Raw genomic sequence first — 22,214 nt, 5'->3', positions numbered from 1 at the left:
ACTTCAGAATCACGTTTCCTAGCAAATAAAAAAGTATTACTGATCGTGGTTGCCTTAAGATATTCTGAAATTAATGATTGATTCTTCTTGGAACTTACAGCACATCTCATGGTTATCTGCCACCTATTAAAGCCTTTATAATATAATAATAATCTACTGCCTGAGATAGCTTAAGGGTGGGCAGAGTGACTAATCATTATGGCATATTTGTCAAATGAAGTTCTCATTGTAAACAGTCCAATATAATTATATATATATATATATATATATATATATATATAACGATTGTACGGAAAAACTCACACGAGCGGCACAATAATGGGCTTACACAATATAACACAAATAGAAAAGAATAGACACATTTAAAAGAACACTCACACGGTAAATTGTTCGAGCTTTCGGCCCTCTCAGAGGCCTTCTTCAAGAGAGTCTCTCACCCCGTACTAAGCTCTCATCACCCCGTACTAAGCCCAACGGGTATTACCAATTCACGCATCAGGGTAGGGGGGCCAGTTCCTTTCCCTGTGCCGGTTATGGTTTCCCAGGAAGATCTGGTCCCCGAAAAATCACATAGCTTGGGTGGAGCTGCAGGTGCCCAGAGTGCCTTGCCCGGGAATCGAACCCACATATATATATAATATAAATATATATATATATTTATTTATTTATTTATATTTATATATTATATATATATATATATATATATATATATATATATATTGTATATCTACAGGGTGCGTTCCCAAGGAAATTGCAATTTTCCCGCGCCGGGGTAGGAGTAGGTCGGAGTAGGACCAAATTAATTGGAGTAGCTGGAAGAGACGCTAAGCTTTGCCACGAAACCGGTCTCAGTGTTCTCCAAACTGTGAAAGCGGCAGGACGTCACTTATTGTAAACCTCTGCGCGCCGACCGTATATTGAAAAAAATGGAATCGACGATCGAGCAACATTACGCCATTACTAAGTTTTGTGCTTTACTGAAAAAACCTCTTAAGGAGACTAAAAAAATGATTTGTGGTTTACGGGGACGCTGCTCTATGCTACTCACAAGTTTCGAGGTAGTTGAAGGCCTTTAAGGAGGGCATAGGGAAGAGGTTAATGATGAACAACGTTCTGGGCGTCCGTCAACCAGCAACAACGTGGCTCATGTTCGACAATTGTTGGACTCTGACCGTCGCTTTATCAAGACGGTTGCCAACGAACTGAAATTGTCGTCTACTGTTGTGTTTCTCATTGTTACTGAAGATTTAGCGAAGAGGAAAGTGTGTGCCCAGCTCGTGCCAAAGGTGCTGGCAATGCGCACAAAGCGCTACGAGTCCGCCAGTTCCTGGCCAATGCTGCCCCACCCCTTCTGTAGTCCTGACAGACCCCTTCTTGTTCCCTCGGATTAAGGCAGCCCTGAAAGGAACCCGATTTTCGTCCATAGGCTGATGTGCAATTCTGTTCAAAATATTACTTTAAAAAATAATTGCATTACTTTAGGAACGCGCCCTGTAAGTGTATGTATGTATGTATGTATGTGTGTATATATATATATATATATATATATATATATATATATATATATATATATATATATATATATATATATATATATATATATATATATATATATGCACATATAATATGTATATATAATATGTTTATATATTATATATATTAAATATATACATATACGTATAATATAAGAGGTAGGAAAAATATACTTAATTAAACTTGAAGTAATTAAATCTTCATTATTATGGAAAATTGCAATAGTTTTCGTTTCTGTTTTAATGAAAGAGTTCCACCATATCACACCTGAATCTGTAATTCATATGAGTCTAAAAGCTCAAATGGTTGCGTGAATTCGTTCCAGCTGGTGTTCTATAATTGGATAAACGGAATTGCCTGGGGAAACAAAATGCTCTTAACAATCGCCATTTTGAGCTTCTCTTATCAGCAGAGTTCTGCATTGGCGGAGTCGTATTTCTAGTAAATTCTATGGCAATAAATATGTCTACAGCTTATTTTGTGGGTAACAGCACTAATATAACATTTTCCGCGGAAACATACCCTCGAATAATTCCACCACCCTTGCTATGGAGTGGAATAATAAAATTTGTTCGTCGCGAAGATCATAACTCTCTACTTGGTCATTAAAAAATGTAAAGTATACTTACCCACCTTTTAAATCACCGATGAATATAGACTGGATATTTATCCGTAGTTATCCACATTGTGGTTTCTGGAATGAAAGAAAATTTGATTAGCATGGGCCACAATTCACAATGATCAATTGCAGTTTTAATCGTCACAGTTTATTCAGTAGAAGGGCGCTAAATGACTACATGCGTTGGCCGAGAGGGCAATGGGGGAGGGGTGAAAATGGTGTGAGCTTTGCCCTGAGCCCATATTGTTCCGTTGTTAATGAGACTTCTGGTGTGAGTTTGGCATATTGCCAAGGTTATCCTACGCTGGACGAATCGACTTGTCAAAGCATTCAGGCCTTATTTAATGTCCACGTCGTGTATTTCGAATCCCGTCGTGTGTCTCCCAGCTGAGTAACCGGATTCTCAGGCACGATTTTATAAGATCCACTATCCTTCATCCTGAATGGCTAAAACCCATGCAGATTGCATGATACCTCGAAATACGTGTTTAACAATTCTCCTTTTCATGTGTTTAGCATTCAGGTTCTGTTCCCGATTGAGGATGTCTCCCAATGGCATTCCATATACGAGGGTAGGCTGAAAACTGATGCAACCATACTTGTAGATCACAAACAAAATGACCTTCAAAAGCACTTCTAATTGGCATGAGGAAGTAACATTCCCCCAAACACGCATGCGCAGGTTTGAGGTTCTTACATTCATCCCGTATATTTTGAGAAGCGGAAGTATGGAGACGTGTCCTAGTGCTATGTCAACGCGAGTTAAAAAGCGTGCTGTTATCGAATATTTGCCTTCACCTCATCGTCTGAGGTGTAATGATTACCCTTGAGGTGTCTCTTGAGTTGAGGAAAAAAATAAAAATCGCAAGGCGCAAGATCGTGGGAATAAGGAGGGTTTTGTTTGTTCTCGTCTGTGAAACGGCGTGGTACCCATCGGGCACAGATTCCACGGTATCCCAATGGTTCAAAAATGAAGCCGACACGTCCCTTGAATATTCTAATTTGCGATACGCTTTTAGTGCTTCGCCGGTCATTTTGAATCAAATCTTCGACGAGAGTTGTTATGTTTATTGTCCGTGGCAGTGATCGGACGTTATCTGCGTGTTTCATCAACGATTATGGCTTTTCCAGGCTCGCAAACACGAAATTTTACTGGCCGACGATTAAAAGTAGACCTATCTAGAGCTTTATCACCATAAACAGCCTTTAAATGTCGATTAATCTCAGTAGGAGTCACTTTTTAAGTCACGCTGTTTAACCCGCGTTGACATAGCACAAGAACACGTCTCTATACGTACGCTTCTCCAAATACATTCGATGAATGTAACGACCTCAAACTTGCGCATGCGTGTTGAGGGGGAATATTACTTCCACATACCATCAGGAGTGCTTCTGAAAGTCATTTTGTTTGTGTGCATTAGTTTTTAGCTCACCCTCGTATATTACTTAGGTGGATTGTGAGAAAATATAGAAAATGCGGAGTCGGAGGAGCAAATAAGCGTTAGGTGCCCATTACGAAAGATTGGGATCCATAGGAATCAAGTTGAATTAGCGTACCGTCAGTTGTCCGAGTGCAAATCAGTCCAATCCAGCGAATGTTAATCACATTTATTTTATTTTTTTAAATCACGTATTAGCTGTGCGACACAGCAAAAAATGTACCCATGTATCCCATAATTTACGCTATGTCTCCCGCCTCTTCGACGAAATTTTCGTTCCAAATTTATGTAATCAGAACCGTTGATGTAGTGGAACTATGTCTGAACATCTGTTGGGGAGGTTGATATTTTCTGAATCTCAAGAAGTCCGTAAAAAGAGACTCTTATAAACCAGAGTTGAAAAAAATTACAAAAAGTAATACCAAATGAAATGGGAGCGTAGGGAAGAAAGTGGTTATCGGGGAGTGGGTATCGGAAATGAAAGAAAACTGGGACGGGTGGAACGAATATAAAATAATGAATGCTTAGCCATATTGGAATGGAAATACGTGGACTGGAGTGAAAAATATAAGCTCTCGGGGTCGAAAAAAATAATTCCAACGAGTAAGTTCGAACGGGAGGTCAAATGGAACGGGATAAATTGTGGCCGGTGGGCACTGAACTACGTGGGAGTGGGCCTAGAGGCGGAATAGATTCCGAGTCCAGCGAACGTGGCACGTTATGGCCCGAAGAAATTTCTTCAAGAAAATTGAAGTTTAGGGGAAGAACAAATCGCATGTTGGTTAAGGAGAACGAAATTGAACGGAAACTAAAAACATCGGATGTATTTCTTATGACAGAGGTCCTGGAAATTTAATTGAATTATGTGGCTCCGAAAAGTGATTAATGCGTCGATTTATCTTGCATGGGATAATACCTTGCGAATTGTAATGGAACTGTGTGCACTGAACAAACAAATATAAGTTAGTAGAATTATCTCGCTAACATATAGTATGTGGGAGCATATCGGGTAGTGACGAAAGGGTATAAGCGCTGCGGAAAGATTTACGTTGAATTCCGTAAATGTACGACTTTGGTAGTGCTTCGGTAAAAGTAAGAGGCAACACCAGTTTTATTGCAGATGCGGTTTGTGTGAGTTGAATACGCTATCCTTTGATATTTCAATTTAAACCTCGGATTGAATCAACCGTCGCATTTGCATTCCCGTTGTAATGTCATTCCTGTCATGTTTGCCATTGAAAAGGGGTCTAAGTAAGACTTTTAATTTCACCGTCTATTGCACGTAACGGTTGATTTCATATTTTTTCTATTTCTGGTTCCGGCCAGCTACATTGTCAAACTTTCCAATATTAGTATTTTTTATTATTGTGCTAACGTCCCTTTTTATGTATTGTCAAGCTTAATTCGTTGGATGTGGTCTCACGATAGTGCGCTGAGGGTTTTAATATTTGTCTGAATTGACTTTCCAGCCCTCTAGTTTTTTCCCGATTTTTTATTTCGTCTCCTGACTGCCTGATCTTTAGCGTCGTCTATTAATCTATACAAAACCTAGGCTTTAACAGATAAAATATATTTTTTCAACTGGATTTGGCCTCGTTTTATTTTAAGTTTTCTTTCTCACACTATGGATTTTTATTTATTCCTAAACTCTCCGCTGAATTTGTCTTCACCGGCACAGTTTCTTTAAGAATTTTCGTCGCTTTTGTCAAAAGATTAAAAATGTGAGGGGACTAGTCTAATTGCCGCTGTTCATGTACTTTGCAGTTTTTCAAGGCTTTATAGTTTTTCGTTTCGGATCGTAAATTTTTTATGATCTAATGTATTCTGCATTCCAGAACAGGATTAGCTAGACTCGGAAGTTTCACGAATTTAAAATATCGGAGGCAAAGGAAGTGCGGTAGCGACGATGCGTTGATTTGGGTCGGTTCCTGAGACGGGCAAATTTCTTAGAATTAGTTTGTCCAAGTGGGTAAGAACATTTCCTTCGGTGTCCCAAAGAGAGGTTAGAGTTCTGGCTTACGCCATTAAGCACTTAATATTATTTTTACGTAGTCAACTGTAACAACGATTACGATTTCCCCGATCTAAGGGTGCCTTTATCAAGAAAAAAGATGAAATCCAAATATAGAGTCTGCGTCCTAATTTCTCGTATCCTGTAATGTCTTCAGTATTTATAAAGAATACATCGGCAAAATTCTGTTTACTTCGGGGGAGCAGTTTAGAATTTCATCGAGATAACGCACTTTCTTATATGGTTAATCATAAATTATATGCATAGGTTCATAATGTTTTGATTCATAATGTCATAATTCATAATGTTTCCATAAATATATTTGTACAAAATAAGAATACTTCACTCGCACATCTTGTATCTGTTTGTAAAAAAAACATGGTCGGCAGGCAGAGTTATTTCTGTGCCCATAACATAAACGTTTCAATTTATATTAGTAAACGATAAGACCTCAGAGAAGGTTTTGTTATAAAAAGTTCATATTTTCGGTATCAAATCTGAAAACCGTATTTTAACAGTAGCCCAGTACGATTTGCTTTGCAGGCCCGTGGTCTGCTAAACCACCGAAGCCAAGCTTTTCTTTTTCTGTCGAAAAATTCAACTCTGTTCAAGACCACCTCTAAGCGTTCATTATATTTCATACTCTCTGGTTCAACTCCTCCTTTAGACCTGCAAGAGATCATGAAAAAACTCAAAAAAACCTACAGAATTGAAAGATAGTCAATTTATTTCAAACGCATTTGTGTTTTAAATTGTCAATATTCAGTTACGTAAACAAATATTCGATCATTAAGATGTCGTCATAACAATCTATTGACATAAATACATATGCTGCTCCGGAGGATCAATTTTTAATTGGAATACAGGGTTCGTCCGGAAATTAAGTGTACTGATTTTTTCCCGCCGCTCCATGCGCGCCCAGCACCACTCTGACGGGCTGTGATTGGAGGGGGGTATGTTGGCAAGCGACGCTGAAAAAGGCAGTCGGCTCTGAGCTGTGGTGTAGTGAGGAACGCGATGCCGAAGTTTTTGGAGCAGCGTTATTCCATCAAATTTGCGGTAAAGCTTGGGAAATCGTCTACCGAAACTGTCGGTATGATTAACCAGGCTTACGGGGAGTCAGCCATGTCCAGAAACATGATCTTTCGGTGGCACAAGATGTTCGTGGAGGGCAGAGAAGAGGTCGACGACGAACCACGGCTTGGACGCCCATCAACGACACTCACCGACGAAAATGTGCGAAAAGTTCGCGATGTACTGAACTCTAATCGTCGTCTTAGTGTTCGGATGATAGCAGAGCAGTGTAATGTGCCAAAAACAATAGTGCACGAGATTATTAGGCACCAATTACAGATGCGAAAAATTTTAGATGCAAAGTTGGTGCCGAAAGTGCTCAGTGATGATCAAAGACTCAATCGTTTGGAAATCGCGACACAACTTGCGGATCACTGCAAAAATGATCCACATTTTTTAGAGGACTTCTTTCTGTTCCCGAAGATAAAGAGGAGTTTGAAAGGAACGCGATACGGGACTTAGGACGCCGTCAAAGAGGCCGTGACGACGTGTCTTCGAGAGGTTCCCGATGATGCCTTCGCGGGAGCGTTCCAGGAATGGGAACGCCGCTGGAACAAGTGTATCGACTCACAAGGGTCCTATTTTGAGGAATATTAGCTTAAGATATGTAAAAGTGTAATAAATTTTTTTTCCTGAGCTCAGTACACTTATTTTCCGGACGAACCCTGTAATTATGAAGTCCAACTCTTAATTTTTACCTATCCCACCATGACTTTTGATGTTCAATAATAATAAAATAATGCGATATTTTTATATTTGATTACCTTCCTGTTTGCAGGATTTCACCGTAGAGGACTCATTTGTTTGGCTTGCACTTGAATTTTGTTGGTATCGGTTGAAAAAATGTTATCGTTACGTTTGAGACTCGCAACGTGTTTCTCGTTGAAGGTTAATGCAGCCCCACCGGTAGACATTCCGTTTCAACGCAGGCTAATCGTCATCCACAATTTCTGCATCCTGAAAAATTAATCTTTGATGATTAATGTTTGAATTAAAAGCAATCTAAAAAATATTTTTGGTAATTAGTTAATACGGTACTGAATAGAGTAATAAATACTCTTAATACCGTATAAACTGTACAAATTATATTAATAAATGACGCGGATCACAAAACTTTAAGGTTTTTGTCTTAGGATCCTGGAAGAATATTATTTGCATCATGAGAAGTTTGCGCCTCTCCCAAGGTCAGAAATGGTAAGAGAGAGATTTTTATTTGACAATAGAAGTTGGGTACATGGTGAATCTTTTTAAAACCGTTGCAAATTACGATGTCAAGTGGTGTTCCAGAGTGAGAAATTCAATTTACATCCATTGTAGTTTTAAAATCACATTTTGACGTGCCTCTAATTTTCACTTCCTCGAATGTTTTAATGTAAACTTCGATTCACTGCCGACATTTTCCTCCTAATTGCTCCCCAAATGGAATACCGCCAGCAAAGGTATCGATAAAGAAGAGTACGCATACAAAATAAATTACACTTTCTACCGCTTTGAGCACTTTTGACTCTCGTTACTCATAACCGCAATTATTTACTTTTTTCGAGCCCGACAAACGCGTATAATCTCTGCACTTTATCCTCTGTGCTAAATTGTCACTCACGGCAGTTTCCATTAGGCAGATGAAGAATACGACGGATCCCTTTGTGTACGCAAGACGTGGAATAACTTTTTTTTAAACCTTGCTGCGGCATCCGCCTGCTCATCAAATTACGAGAGACTCCTAAAAACGTTAGCTTGACCAGCATCAACCGCTGCTTAATCTCCTTTTGAAATGAGACCGATGTTTCGTTGAGCGGATGGGAGTGAAGGGGTGGGAGAGAGAGAGAAGGGGGTGGGGTGTCCTTGGTAAAAAGAAACATGCCCCTTCCCTCTCTGCTGCGCCTCCCCCAGAATTGTGAGCCGTCAAAGCTATTCGATTGTTTTACGTCCCACCCGACGCCCCATTCAAAGCGGCGTGCGCAAACGGGGCAGCCGCCGTGAATTTCATTGACAGCCCGTCCTCAATCTGCCCCGCCTCCCTCCGGTACCTTTCCTCTCTCCACACCACACCCCCATCTCTCCCCTCCCCCCCGAAACCCGTTCAACCCCTGCCGGCCTTCGCAAGTTGAGTTTTACGGTCTCTTTTGGAAACAGCACGCGTTTCCTCCGACAATATTTCCATTTACCCCTTACCGCTTGGCACCTTATACAAGGACTCGGGGTTTTATGTGTAATCGCTGGCGGGAGTTGCGTGGTATGGATGTTTGTGCGTCCCGGTGACGAGAAAAAATTTGGCGATGGAGGAAGAGAAGGATTGGGGAGAGTCGTAAAAGGGTCAAATGAAAGCCGAAGCAGTCTAGATTGAATACTCTCCCTCTCTCTCTCTCTCCCCCTCTCTCTCTCTCTCTCCCTCTCTCTCTATGTAATGTTAATTAAAAATTGATGCGAATAGTTTGTAAATGTGACTATTTTTATTAGACGTTTAGGTAAAGCAGGCTTGCCTAATTGTACTTTTACAAAGTACCATTACTTTAACTCTCTAATTATCCAGAGGAAATGAAAATAACCTGGGTTGTAATAAACCTCCGTGAGAGGTGTCTTATTTATTCTTCTCTCACCGACATATTATTCCCATGTGTAGAATTAAATAGGTGAACGAAATGATTCGTTTTATTTCGTGCTGTTGACTATGTTTCGGCGAAATAAAAATACTTCTAAGTATACCCTCGGAAAGAGTTTGTGTCCGTTACATTTGATTATTCAGTTTTCTCTCTCGCTCTGAAGCTTGTCAGAAGCAGTAAATGAGAGAAAGCTTATGCTCTTTTCTCTTCGAGACGAATTGTTCAATAATGCTTACCTTAATATTTAGCATAGGTGAATATCATGAATTTAAAACACCTGAAAGTCTTGGTCACATATTTTCTCTCTCTCAAGACATTACTTAAGGGTTACTATTAGAGGAAATATTTGTTATTCGACTCTAAAGCTATTTTTATTTACATCTCTCGGTGTCAATCGTTGACTTGGATTTCTAGACCATGTCTTCTGTGTATTGACAGGTTCCGATAGGTAACTAGATCAGTTTCCAGCACATTTAAATTCTGTCAATTCTAATGTACAAATCACGTGTGGAAAACAAGAAAAAGCTCCTTGAAATTCCTCAACCTATCCATTTGCAAAGACAATGACGGGTTACAGTACTCCAATTTCGGAAGGAAATGAATACGGACCAATTAATTAATTCCTCTTCAAGGCATTGCTTCGCCCAAAAGATTTCGGCATTTCATTCAATGATCCACGGATTAGCCTCTATCCCTATGTTATAATCCAATATAAGTGAGGAACCTAATGCAATTAAAAGGATAGCAGTGAACAGTGGCTATTTAGAAGATCTAATTAATAAACTTTCCCGGAAAAAACTTACGAAAATAGCCTTAAGCCATGCAACAATTTCAGAGTGTAAAAATCATTCGCCTTGACTGGGATCCAAGTCAAGGCGAATGATTTTTACACTCTGAAATTGTTGCATAGAAATGCACATTAGCGGATGACTCCGTTAAAAGTTACTGTTGCGGCATCTCCCGCAGTTTCTTTGGAATTTGCCTTAAGCCATATTTAAAGCCCCGGACGTTCATAAGATCCCACTGCCAAATGGCGACGAATACTCAATCTAGGGAATATTTCTCAAAAATAATCAAAACTTCACTCAAAGAAAAATTAAATCTGCCTTTTACAGTGGTTCAGTGGCCTTAAGAAGCTGATCTCTCACAGTAAAGACAAATCTCTAAAAGTCGAGAGAAGTGGAGTGTATGAATGAAAACCTTTTTCTGGCCCCATAGAGCAATAAGAAACGTTCTTTTGACCCGGAAGATATTCGAAAAAGAAGTTAAAAATATCCGATTTTCGTGGAATTTTGAAAATTACTTCCCATTTATCAGCAATCGGACTCACTGAACCGATCATTCGCGTTACCCACAAAAATCGTTTCTCCCTTCCCAACTCGTTCCTATTCCGCTTATCACGGCGCACCGTAATTCGAATTGATCGTTGTCCTTATGTTTTCCTTACCGGGGATTGCGCTGGGGCCAAGCAATTTCACAACAGTGTTTGCTTTGACGGAGTATGATTCAGGTACCAAGGGGTCAAAGGTTGCCACAGTTGCAACAGCAGTGTTTTCAAATAGTTTCGGAAGCCAAATCCGATACGGATTTTACATTTGTTCGCGATAGGTTGGTTTGATATATGAGGGAATATCTCACCTAATTGGACCATAATGGTGGGTGTAATTCACCTATCAGGGAAGGAGGAAGACCAAATACAGGGGCCTTTGCCTTCCCACCGTAAGAGACCGGGATCGAATCCAGTAGGTGGCAAATATTTTCAGTGGTATCCCGATCCCCACTTTAAATTCTTTGTGAAGAGCACTTTGAGTGAGTACAACGTCTGTCGGATGGGACGTTCAACTGCGGATCCCTTGGTGCCTTTCGACAAGAGTACGCTTACGCCGACGCCATGTTTCTCTCCACCTTTCCTTTCTCATCCATTTCTAATGCCGACCCCGGTGGCGGCGGGGTTACGTCCTCGTCTGCCATTCCAAGGGTTACGGGTTCGATTCCCGCCTGGGTGAGTTTTCCTCCACATAGGGCTCCGGTGCTTGTGAATGTGACCATTGTTATCGTTGTTAATAGTTCGATTTAAAGGCCAAAATGCGCTGTTTTCGAACTAATACTGAATAAATAAATAAATAAATAATGGCATTAACTGTCGGCCTCCTCCCCTAAAACTACTGCTACCTTTGGTTTCCCGGGACGATCGATACCCGAAAGTTACACATTTTGAGCATGAGAGTGCCCAGAGGCGTCACTCCGAATCGAACCCGGACTCCCGGGTCAGTTCTCTCTCTTCACTGGACCAAAATGCATCCAAATTAAGTAATATATTGTTCAATTATGCCCACATTATGGACAGGAGACGGCGTCAAATATAGGCAAATGTCGAAGATCTTAGTATTGGATTTTAGACCCCTGTATACCACTCTCTTAGAACTTCTAGTCGTTCATCTCAGGGCACTCATCAATTTTCCGCAAGAGCAAATGCCTTGTGATAACATCAAAGAATGATTTAACTTCTATATTGTAAAGAAATAATTGTTGTGCACAGGCCCCCTGATTTTCGAGCAGCAATATTGCCGTGCGTGGGAGGGAGGGAGATCTTACTCAGGCTTAATGCTCGGAGGATATGGCCCGTTGACGTGGAAGAGGATTATTGCCGTGTGTCGGAGTGTGACCTGTTTTCCTTTGGCATCTTTTAGCGGGTGAAATGCCACCTACGCCTAAGGCAGGGAACGGAATGCATTGGAATGTGTGAAAAGCGCACGCTTGGAAGAGAGAATAATTGGAAGACTAGCTTCACCGGTTGAAATATGGGGAATTTTCCGTACTGCAGTCGAAAGCTGGCGTGCTAACCAGTTACCGCAGCGGGTTTTCCTTTTGAAATATTACAGTGGAGCGGAGAATATACGGACTGGACCTGGCCTATCAATTAAAATGTATCGGTTAAGCTGATATTATAGTTATGATAGGGATGTCACTCAAAGGGTGTTACATTGAAAAGTATGCAGTAACCAGAACATAAATTAATGTACGCTTGTTCAAGTTAAACATTACTAATGGATTTTAATATTAGGAATTCATCTCATTATTTAGATTCCTTTAACTTCCAGGTATGCAATTTGGTGCATGGACATACAGCAAAAAGTGGTAAACATTTCCACAACATAACTTTAAGAAATTTCATACAATTCCACATATTTTCCTATCGCACATATACGTGGTATAAGACGGATGGCAATTTTTGAAATGAAAATCCTTTTTCAGACTACAGAACATACTTTCATCGAGCTTATCATAGCAGCATATCAACCGAGATTTTCTTCTTACCTTAAGCTTTGGTGCATAGAAAGATAAACTATGTGCTAAGGTGTAAAATAAGGTTGGATAGACGGTTAAATACTAAGAAAACCTTCAAATAGGAATATAACATCAAAATCAAAAATTACCCTTCGTTCCTTATGGGCATGTATAACTACATAAAATATTAGTTTTTAAAGTCTTTTCATATGGATTGGCAATTCTCTACAAAAATGAATGTATAATATTTTTGAGATAAACGTTTTTCTTGGAGATCTTTTGCTTTTTTTAATGAACGTCGAGTTTTTATAACTATACAAACATTTTCATGAGATTTATCCTGACTAGACTCGTTAATAATGGAGAACAATAATATTCCAAAACCGTATTTCGAAAATTTGGGACCAAATGTTTTATTTCGCCAGACTTATTTCGAAGTTAACGTGAGCCACGTGCAAACTACATTTGCCCTCGAGTATTACAAGAAGGTGGAAACTTCGCTCACTCCCCTTGCCTTTCTGCAGGCTTTCAAGAAACGAGAGCAAGGTATATACGTAGCACCACTCAGTACTCCATTTTTCAAGAACATGCGCCCTGAATCGGAAATCGAATTCTAATCAACCTCCTTACAGTTTCCTCGGAATGTCATTTAACTTATCAAGCGACCTCCGCTGGCATAATAGATTGCTTCTAAAAGAAAAATTTCGTCTTCCACAACAGTGAAAATCCTTAAATCAGAATTCAAATCTCCATACTGTCTTCTTCTCGGATAGCCATTTCGCTTATTCGCCAGACCTCACCACTCCTTATCACCTCATTCATCTCTCTTCATGTGCTTTTTATTATTAATTAGTAAATGAGTCTGTAATTTGTCGCTTCTTAATATACCTTCCTTCATTGGATTCTTCAGGATGCAGTGCTGATTATATTCGACATGAAAGTTTTCCTGTTCAAAAAAATTAAAGTTTGAGTATCACCTGTATTATGTGTCTCATGATTTTTTATGATAAATTTAAATCTGCCAACATACTTCTATTCCTTTATCTACTATTTTAGTTTGCCAAAGAATGAGAATGTATTAAATGCAAGACACTGTTCCAACATCTACCAAGCAAAACACTGTTTTCGGAACGCCGCTGGGGATTTTTGACGCATTCACTTTGTAGTGGCTTATGGTGATGTGGTGCCTTTCTTCAACATCACAATCTCCTAATCTATAACCGCGAATTTTCATTGGTTCATCAGTTTCTAGAATATTTCCGCCTTTTAAGCAAACAAATGGTATCCGTTAATATAAAGGAAGGAGGAGAGTTGGGAATCGGGAATGGTGATTGCAGGATTATAATGAAGTCGTCAGTGAATTTCAAGAGACTTTGCTTTGACCCACTTTTCAAACATGGAGCTTCGCCGTTTTTAAGCCAAAATAGATCATAAATGTTTTCCCGTTATGAAATAACGGGCAGACAAGCAGATAATCATTTTTCTACAATTTCTCTTAAACCCGGTAAGTAATGTACAGCCACAATGTCTTCCCCAGTAGTTGTTTGTCGTCCTCAAACTGCATTGTGTTAATCATGAATATTATCACCTTAACCTATTCGAACTCATTCCGTATTTTAATTGGTTTACGTTTTCATCTCTGTTCGCTGAGCATAGGTTGACTTGGGTTCAATCTTTTCCACAGGTCTAAATTAACCAATTACGCTTTTTACCCTCTATTCTCTTATCTCTGATTGTATTTTTGTGGGCCACTTGAGATTCGAAAGCAATTTCAACCGCCAAAGCTATATATCAATTTTAAATCTGCACCTTTGAACTTGAACCTTAGGGACACATTCAAGCCGTACGGCCTGGAATAAAGAATGCATTTGATATTAGTTCTTAAATGACTCGATTGGAACCTCATGCTCACGAAAAGTGTTTTTTATTGTCTTATAAAATTTGATTACTTTTCATTTTATTTTGTAATTCAATTATAAATTTGACTGGCTTATATATACACCCGGTGAATTATTTAACATTATTTTAACACGTGTTTCAATTCAACAGTAGTATTCAAATGACATTGGCTGAATAAATCAAGTTTAAATTTCATGATATGTTTAATGATGTTTTGAGACATCTACTTATTTGCATGATCTAACGTACTCTTTACTTTTTTATATATTTTTGCACGCCATTTCCTCCAATATTCTAATTACCAAGGAGATAACGTGCATATAAAAACTCCAGTGATTACAATTTACAATTCTTGTTTATTTACAACTTGCAGAAAATGTAGTGTTTACTTCGTACTAAGGCGTGCTCGCGGAATTCACATATTTCAGGGTAGAGGGAGGCAGGGCAGGGGTAGCAGTTTTGTCATCAGAATAATCAACCTGCGTGGTTGACTAATGGTGAATATTTCTCAAGGTTTCATCTGGATTTGAGATCTGAATACCCAACTGCTATCTCGCCGCTTCATACACTTGTCAAAATATTAAGAGAATCATATTTTACCACTGTAAAATTACTAGCTGACAGGTATGCAAAGGTATGACTTATTAATTGCACATTTTTGTCGTGAATTCCAAATAATGTTACGATAATTTAAATGCGTTGCAGTCCATCTTGCATTTCATGTATTTAATCAAGTACCGTTAACATAGGATCCAAGACATTAGCAGCCATTTTAAACTGGATGAATCGAAATAGAATCAAAATATGAATCTAAAGCTGAATAACGAATATTGAAAAAAATATTTATCTAGTGAAATCAGGAAATTTTTGGTTTGCGATTTCTGTATTTTCAATGAGTGAGTAGCTCTTGAATGCATTGAATAGTTCTTATCGATTTGATTTGGGATTTTTGAATTAGAATTTTGGTAAACGATTTTTATTTATTTTTTAGTTCTTGAAATAGAAGCTCGAATTATACCCAGGTGTACTTGTAGCTCGAAATTGCAAAATCAATGGCATCGCCTTCCAATACTAATGATTGTTTATCTTCTGGGACCTGACTATTGCCATTACACGTACTCAAGTATTTAAGGGTAGATAATGTATGTTTACCGTCGTTACCACAATTATTTCAATGAATATAAACATATCTAGAGGTACGCTTTGCAGTGAAGAAGCAATCCCTTTTTAACAAAACATTTCCTTTGGAAATCCATGCTATTTTTAAGATGAATCAAGTTGGGGAGGACTAATGGATTTTCGAGAAATATTATCACATTCCAGGAAGAATTATCTCCTATGTCTAATGTTTAGCTTACTTCTCCTTGGATGTTTACGAAAATTCCTTATCTGTGAGAATACTCTTCCAAGACTTGACATTTTCATAGCCGTCTTCATTGGTGATTCCTATCGTCCATTACCCCTATAAATGTAAATCTGCGCAGTTGGTATTGTTTTAGCCGTCAATTTGCTCTTAATGCTATAACTCATGTCTCGTTTTCATACACATTTATACTTCATATAAATATATGAAAAATTATCATTTTGCGGCAGGTATTTGAGAAGTTTTTGTTATGGATTGATAAAATTCCGAAATGTATATCCATATGGAGCATTCTTTTCGATGAATCCGTTGGTTCGGGGCATAAAAAGTAATCGTCGGCATCAATAGGATTAGCACGAGGCCGTATATTTCTAAATTATTTTTTCAACTCTATAATTTCACTTGCATATTGATTTTCACAAGTCCGTTCGGCGCTTTGATATATCGCTACACTTGTTGCGCTACTCTAAGTATTTGAGGTTGAATTTCAAATTTACGCCAGTATGGCATGCAATGATTTATTTTGAAGGGCTAATGTGGTTAGTCATTGAAGTCAACCTCAAGTATCCTTTTATATTAGAGATCCAGCTGCGGCAAAGTTAATAATTTTAAATTGTTTTTGTGCATTTATTTTATAGTGAAACGATAACTCGAAGTACTGACATAGAGTTCCATAAATAGCTTTAGTAATACCTTCTCACGTTATTTAAAAAAGTGCCTGTTTTAGACCGCATAACACGTAGATTTTTTAATAACTCCTTAGAATACCCAAGAGGTGGCGCTCGCAGTGTAGAAAAAGGTTTGCTTTTTTGTAGGCCTCATCTCTCACTAGAGTTCTGTTAAGTCTTCAACTTTATTCATCACGAGGTTTTATTTTCATAGTCGATTGAAACAACGAACTTTTGTTTATTTTTGAAAAAATGGAAAAAATAAGTTACGTGCGTACGTAAACGCGTCTATTTAGAAGTCTTAACAACGAAAAAGATCGAAGCAGTGTTTGATGAAGAGGTTCATCGCCCATCTGCTCCTGTGTTTGCAACTGTTTACAATTTAGGTAAATGAATTTAAACATGGCCGTATATCCGAAAACGATGAATATCGACGGAATCGTCCTGTTTTAGTGACTTCCTCCAAAATGATCGAATAAATCCACAATACGATTTTGAGCGATCGACGATTCAAAGATCGTAAACTGGTGGAGGCTACAGGATTATCACAAGGCACAATATTTTCATTTTTTCGCGAAGAATTGGATGTTTGGGCAGCTAATGATCTTTATGCATACAAAAATCCAATCACAGCACGCACTTTGCAACTGATTGGAGTAACTATTTTCGCAGGCACAGTTATCTGCATTCACCGACGGGTGACGACTATAGAATCATAGCAATAAATTTAGCGACTTTGAAAACAATCAATAGATGACGGACGCTACATGCGTACAACTTCGTACGTTACGACCGCCCAATTTTTTACTATTAAAAAATGAACCTTCCTTTTCGAGTATGCCTCGTGCTTTAACGGACATGTCCTCTTTTCACTGACTACCTTGCTTTCCCATTCTCCAGTCTACTCAGTCATTACAGTCTTTCTCTTCCAAGGCCCAATCCCTCTTCATTGAGGCTAACTCTGATCTATTGGCTATCTCTGATCTTCATATTTCACCAGACCATTTACGTTTCCTTCTCCTTCATCAGGTTCTTCACTCCCGCCAGCAATTTAATTTCGGAGTGTTCCTTTCCAAATGTTTTCTTTTCCTTCAGACTATTCACATTCTTGGCAGGCTTTTTAGTCTGATTGGTGCTCTACATTGCGTTGCGCCGCCTTGGAAATATTAGGTAGTTATCAACAGTATCCTGCCATTCGAGGTAGGCCATTCTGATGGACACCCAGAGTAAAGGTTAATGCGATTCTAAACTCCACCTGTCTCTACACTTATCTCCACGACATCTCCTCGACTACTCTACGATAGAACATTCATCAGCTCTACATAACCTCTATATCCCATCAGTTCTTCCAGCCTGGATACTTCCCTACCTTTTGTATCAGTTGCCGCCAACCCGTGATCGACGAGAAAAATGTGCTGGTCTGCGAAAATAGTTCAAACCAGCAGCAACAAATACCTCTCTAATAGTTTAATTGCATGCTTCATTGATGTTTTTAGTGAATTAATTGCAATTACCATTTAATATTTGGAATGAATGAATGAATGAATTTGAACTTTTTTTAATCATCTAATGGCTAATTTTACCCTATTAAAGACATTTCTTGCGCATACTATTCCTCGGATTTCAAAATCATGACGTCCAAATGGTTGGAACCTGAGGCTCCGCAGCTACCGCTTTGTTTAAAGCCGCTTCTTTTGTTTCTCTTACGACAGAGAATGAAGCGTCCCTGTTCCTCCGTCGCGTCGGGGAGGCCCTGGCGAAGGAGGCGTGCGTCGGGAGGGTCCGCAGGGCCCTCAGCTCAATGGGCAGCGACGTGGGGGCCTTCCTGACGTGTTTGGACGGCGTGAGCGATGTTCTGGCCGAGCGTGAGGAGGAGAGCGGAGGAGAGGAGGAGGAAGACGTGGCGTCCGTCCTGGCGCCACCCGAGGGCGCCAAAGAGGTCGGCTGCACGTGCGGACGCTCCCCAACGCGGCGCCGTTACAAGGGCGGCGACCTGACCTTCGCCTGCGACGCCACCGCCGGCGGGGACCTGCTCCTGCGGATGTCGTCTTCGCGGCCGGCCGCGCCCCACGTGGCCGCTGGCTCCCTCTCCGCCCTCGTGCGGGTGCTGCACGGCACCCGGATGGACGTGGTGCGGGAGTACGAGGAGGAGAAGGAGGCGGGCAACGTGACCTTCCGGTTCACGCCGAGCGAGCCCGAGCGGCAGCTGGCCGGGATACCGACGAAGCGGCCTTCCACGTCGCCCGCCGACCTCCCCATGGCCCCCTCCACGTTCTGCAGGTGAGGCCGGCGGGTCGCGGCTCAATCCATCGCTCGGGGGAACTCTATGAAGGTGTCACGCTCAGAGAGTCCGTTTAATGAAGATAACGTTGCTCGCGTAACTGGCGCAGAGTGCAATTGGAGGCATAGCATTTTACTCGCGGAGTTTTTCCTTCAGAAAACTTTCAAAAATTCTATTCCAATATAGTTCTCATCATCATGAAAAATAATCTACCAATTAAAGTTATGATAAGCCCTAATGACTAATTTATATGTTTACAAATCGTGTGAGCTTCATCTCGTTTTCCCCTAGCATTCTTTAATAGTTCTTAATATTCGAGTATTTAACCCATCTTCTGCCGTTCAAAATGTCTTTTGTCTTCTTTCTTCTCCCTAGCTTACCTAGCATTCCCTCCTCTATCAAAGACTTTATCATTTAACTGCGCCTGAGTATGTCCCTCAACAACTTTTTCTTTCTATTTCGTATTTTGCTCGTAAGCATTCTCTCTTCTCATTTCTCCTCCACACTCAATTCTCGAGAGAATACAATTTTTTTCGTTCTCTAGCCTTCCGGACCATATTTATAACCCGTATAACCTTACGATTCACATTGAAGTATTTCATATTCTTAACGCTTTAACATAGTGCACCCAAGGAATGCGGGGAAGGAATCTTGGCGATGGAAGCGTGCGTCAGGAGTGTTAAGTTAAGCGCCAAATACCTATCCTCAATTCAAATCGGAAGCATTATCTCGTATTAACTAACCTTGCATGCCTTATGCGCATGAGCGGAGTGAAGCGGGTGGGACAAAGTACTCTCCTATTGGGTACTTTGATTCGCCCACGAATTGTTACATCCGTCAAAACAAACTTTTGACGGATGCGGTGAGGGACGCTAATAAATATTTAAAGGCGGCGATTAAGAGTAAACATGAACTTTCTTTTAGATAAAGCGCCTTTTGATAGCATGGGCAGATTTACTGAAGTACTGAAGTATTCATTACCGTTTCCTTAGGTGAGCATACATTTTTTTGCCTGTGGGAACGCAAACCCTTAGCGTAACGTAACGTAACCAAAATCAATGCTGCATTAAACATTTTAGCAAGATGTCAACCGTTGATTCTCGCAGGTAATATTCATTGTTGAACACATTATTTTTTAAATATTAATTTAGATTTGCTGATGATCAAGTTATAGTTTGCCATTCAGCCAAAAGGGTGTAAGCATTGATAAGTGCATTTGGAAGTAAATACATTAGGTATAGCATGAGAACGTATGTAAATAAAATAAAGGCCATAAGGGTCTTCGAAAAGAGGAAGGATAATTTTAACATTAAAATTGGAGTTCACAATCTAGAGTATGTGGAACATTTTAGGTATCTCGGAAGGGTTTTCGATCAAAATGGTCAATGTAGAAGGGGCATAAGAGGGAGAATTGTGGCAGGCAAAGAGGCTTTTACAGATAGATATATAGATACAGAAATACCTTTATTCGGGCGAAATTGAGACCATAAGGTCCCTTTTTCCATTTAGCCCTATAACAATAAGATGTAATTTTGTGAGAAAAACCTTGGGAGTTCAGACATAAGACCCTAGTAAAAACCCCAGCAAGAAAACACTCACAAAGAAGGAGTGTGCGAAAAATCTGCAAAAACCCTGCAAGATAGGGAAAAAGGATGCTGGAATTGATGTCCAAGGACGTTTAGTAAGGTTGTTAGGAAAAGGTTCGATGAGACTTTGAAATGGAGTGTGGTTTCGTGCGGCGTGGAAACATGGTCACTGAAACAGGAAGCCCGGCAGAATGGAAAACAAACGAGGGGGTGCAGTGGAATGATCGCTGTTGCGTTTGGCAGACTGTTTCCAATCCAAATCTTTCCTAAACTAAAATATTATGAATAATAAATAAATATAGTAAGTGTTAATAAGGGAAGAATGGTTTAAGCAATTTTATAACTTTAATTTAAAAATTTGACTTTGTTTTTCTATTGAAATTTGTCCTGGATCATTAGATTATAGGTTTATTTCCCATCGTATCTAAGATCAAACTTTTTATAGTACTAGCTTGATGAATTTTCAAGGGTACGGTTTTGTTATCAATTAGTTTTGATCTTTAATTGCTGATTTCTGAAATGATTCAGAAATTAATCACCGTAGGAAACGAATATATCCTTCGATAACTGTCTATCAGCACAAGTGGATTTTTAATAATATGTCAAAGCTGATAATTATCAATATCAAAAAAGTTGGGCATAAAATGAATATAATAGACATATGTTGATGCCAAATTTGCTTTAAATTTTCCCCAATTCAGGGCATATAAAATTTTGGGATAGCCATTGAATTAAAATACGATGCCTAAATTTCTATTTTGCATTAAATAAAAATTATTGTTTCGCCTATTTAATACCCAACTCTAGAGAAAAGGTCAGAGAAAGATTGGATGAGCTAATGAGATGAACCCAATAATATTTTCTTCCTGCGACATCACATTCAGTTTCTACCTCAAACGGTTTTTCCTTGTTTTCCTCCTTTCTGTTCTCTTCACTCGATTGCTATTCCTTTTACTTATAATTTTTGCACATGATTCACTCTTAAAATTGTCTTGAATACGGTACAAATTAGAAAAAAGTATTTTATACAAAATCAATGTAAACATCTAAATGATTTCAAGTCAACAAATAACCGCTCCAATCTGTGCATGGTACTCATGCCGTGTGCCATCCTGCATATGCAAATCTTTTATTATTGGGATCGTAGCTTTTAAGGTAGATTTTGGATGGATACAGATTTCATGCACAACGGTACAGCGATATTTTTTCTTTGCCTATCTTAACAAAACACACCCTAACATCCAATAATGCAGGAAACTCCTCTTCCATTTCATCTTTTCCTCCCTCCCTTTATTCCGTCCAACATCCTCATTCTATTTTTCCCCTTCCTCGCTTACCTAAAGTCTTCTATCACAGTCGTCGACATCCCTTTGCCACAAAAAATGCTCTCCATGTTCTTTTGGATTTCACCCAACAGTTCTCTCTCCTCCATCACAATACTTCTCGTGTTTTCTCGTTTGTTGTCCTCGAGGTAAATTTCACCTTTTTATCCTGTTCCACTCCCACATCTTAAAAGTCGCCGATCAGTGCTTATCGTCTTGATTCAATGACCATGTTTCCGCGCCGTACAAATTCACGCTCCATATCTATGTTTTAACGAGCTTTTCTTTACATACACACCCAACGTCTCGTTCATCAATTCCCTCCTCTTTATTATAGGTTCTTTGCCTACTATTTTGGCCATTTTGGTCCAAAATACTTCCTTAAAGAGTAAAATTTTCAGCTGTTCTAGCTTATTAGGTCCTATTTTTATATTTAACTCAGCTTTCCTCCCTTTCGAAAACCGCATCACCTTTGTTTTTTTACATGTATTATCGTCAATACCTATCGCAATGACTTTCCATCCAATGCAT

The 22,214-nt window shown here is 39.4% G+C and overlaps 1 protein-coding gene across 1 annotated transcript in view; it reads left to right on the top strand.

Annotated features, from left to right (window-relative positions):
• The window catches only part of Gycalpha99B (guanylate cyclase 1 soluble subunit alpha 2), a 417,282-nt gene that overhangs the window by 345,795 nt on the left and 49,273 nt on the right, over window positions 1–22,214 (top strand). The window contains exon 4 of the mRNA XM_071597019.1: window positions 18,207–18,774. Coding sequence (XP_071453120.1) covers window positions 18,207–18,774 — 568 coding nt within the window. The remainder of the gene's footprint in view (window positions 1–18,206; window positions 18,775–22,214) is intronic.

This window comes from Hetaerina americana, unplaced genomic scaffold, assembly GCF_022747635.1.
Source record: "Hetaerina americana unplaced genomic scaffold, ioHetAmer1.1.p SCAF_8, whole genome shotgun sequence".
NCBI lineage: Eukaryota > Metazoa > Arthropoda > Insecta > Odonata > Calopterygidae > Hetaerina > Hetaerina americana.
Note: the sequence above shows the minus strand (reverse complement) of the source record. Positions and strands in the feature narration are given on the sequence as shown.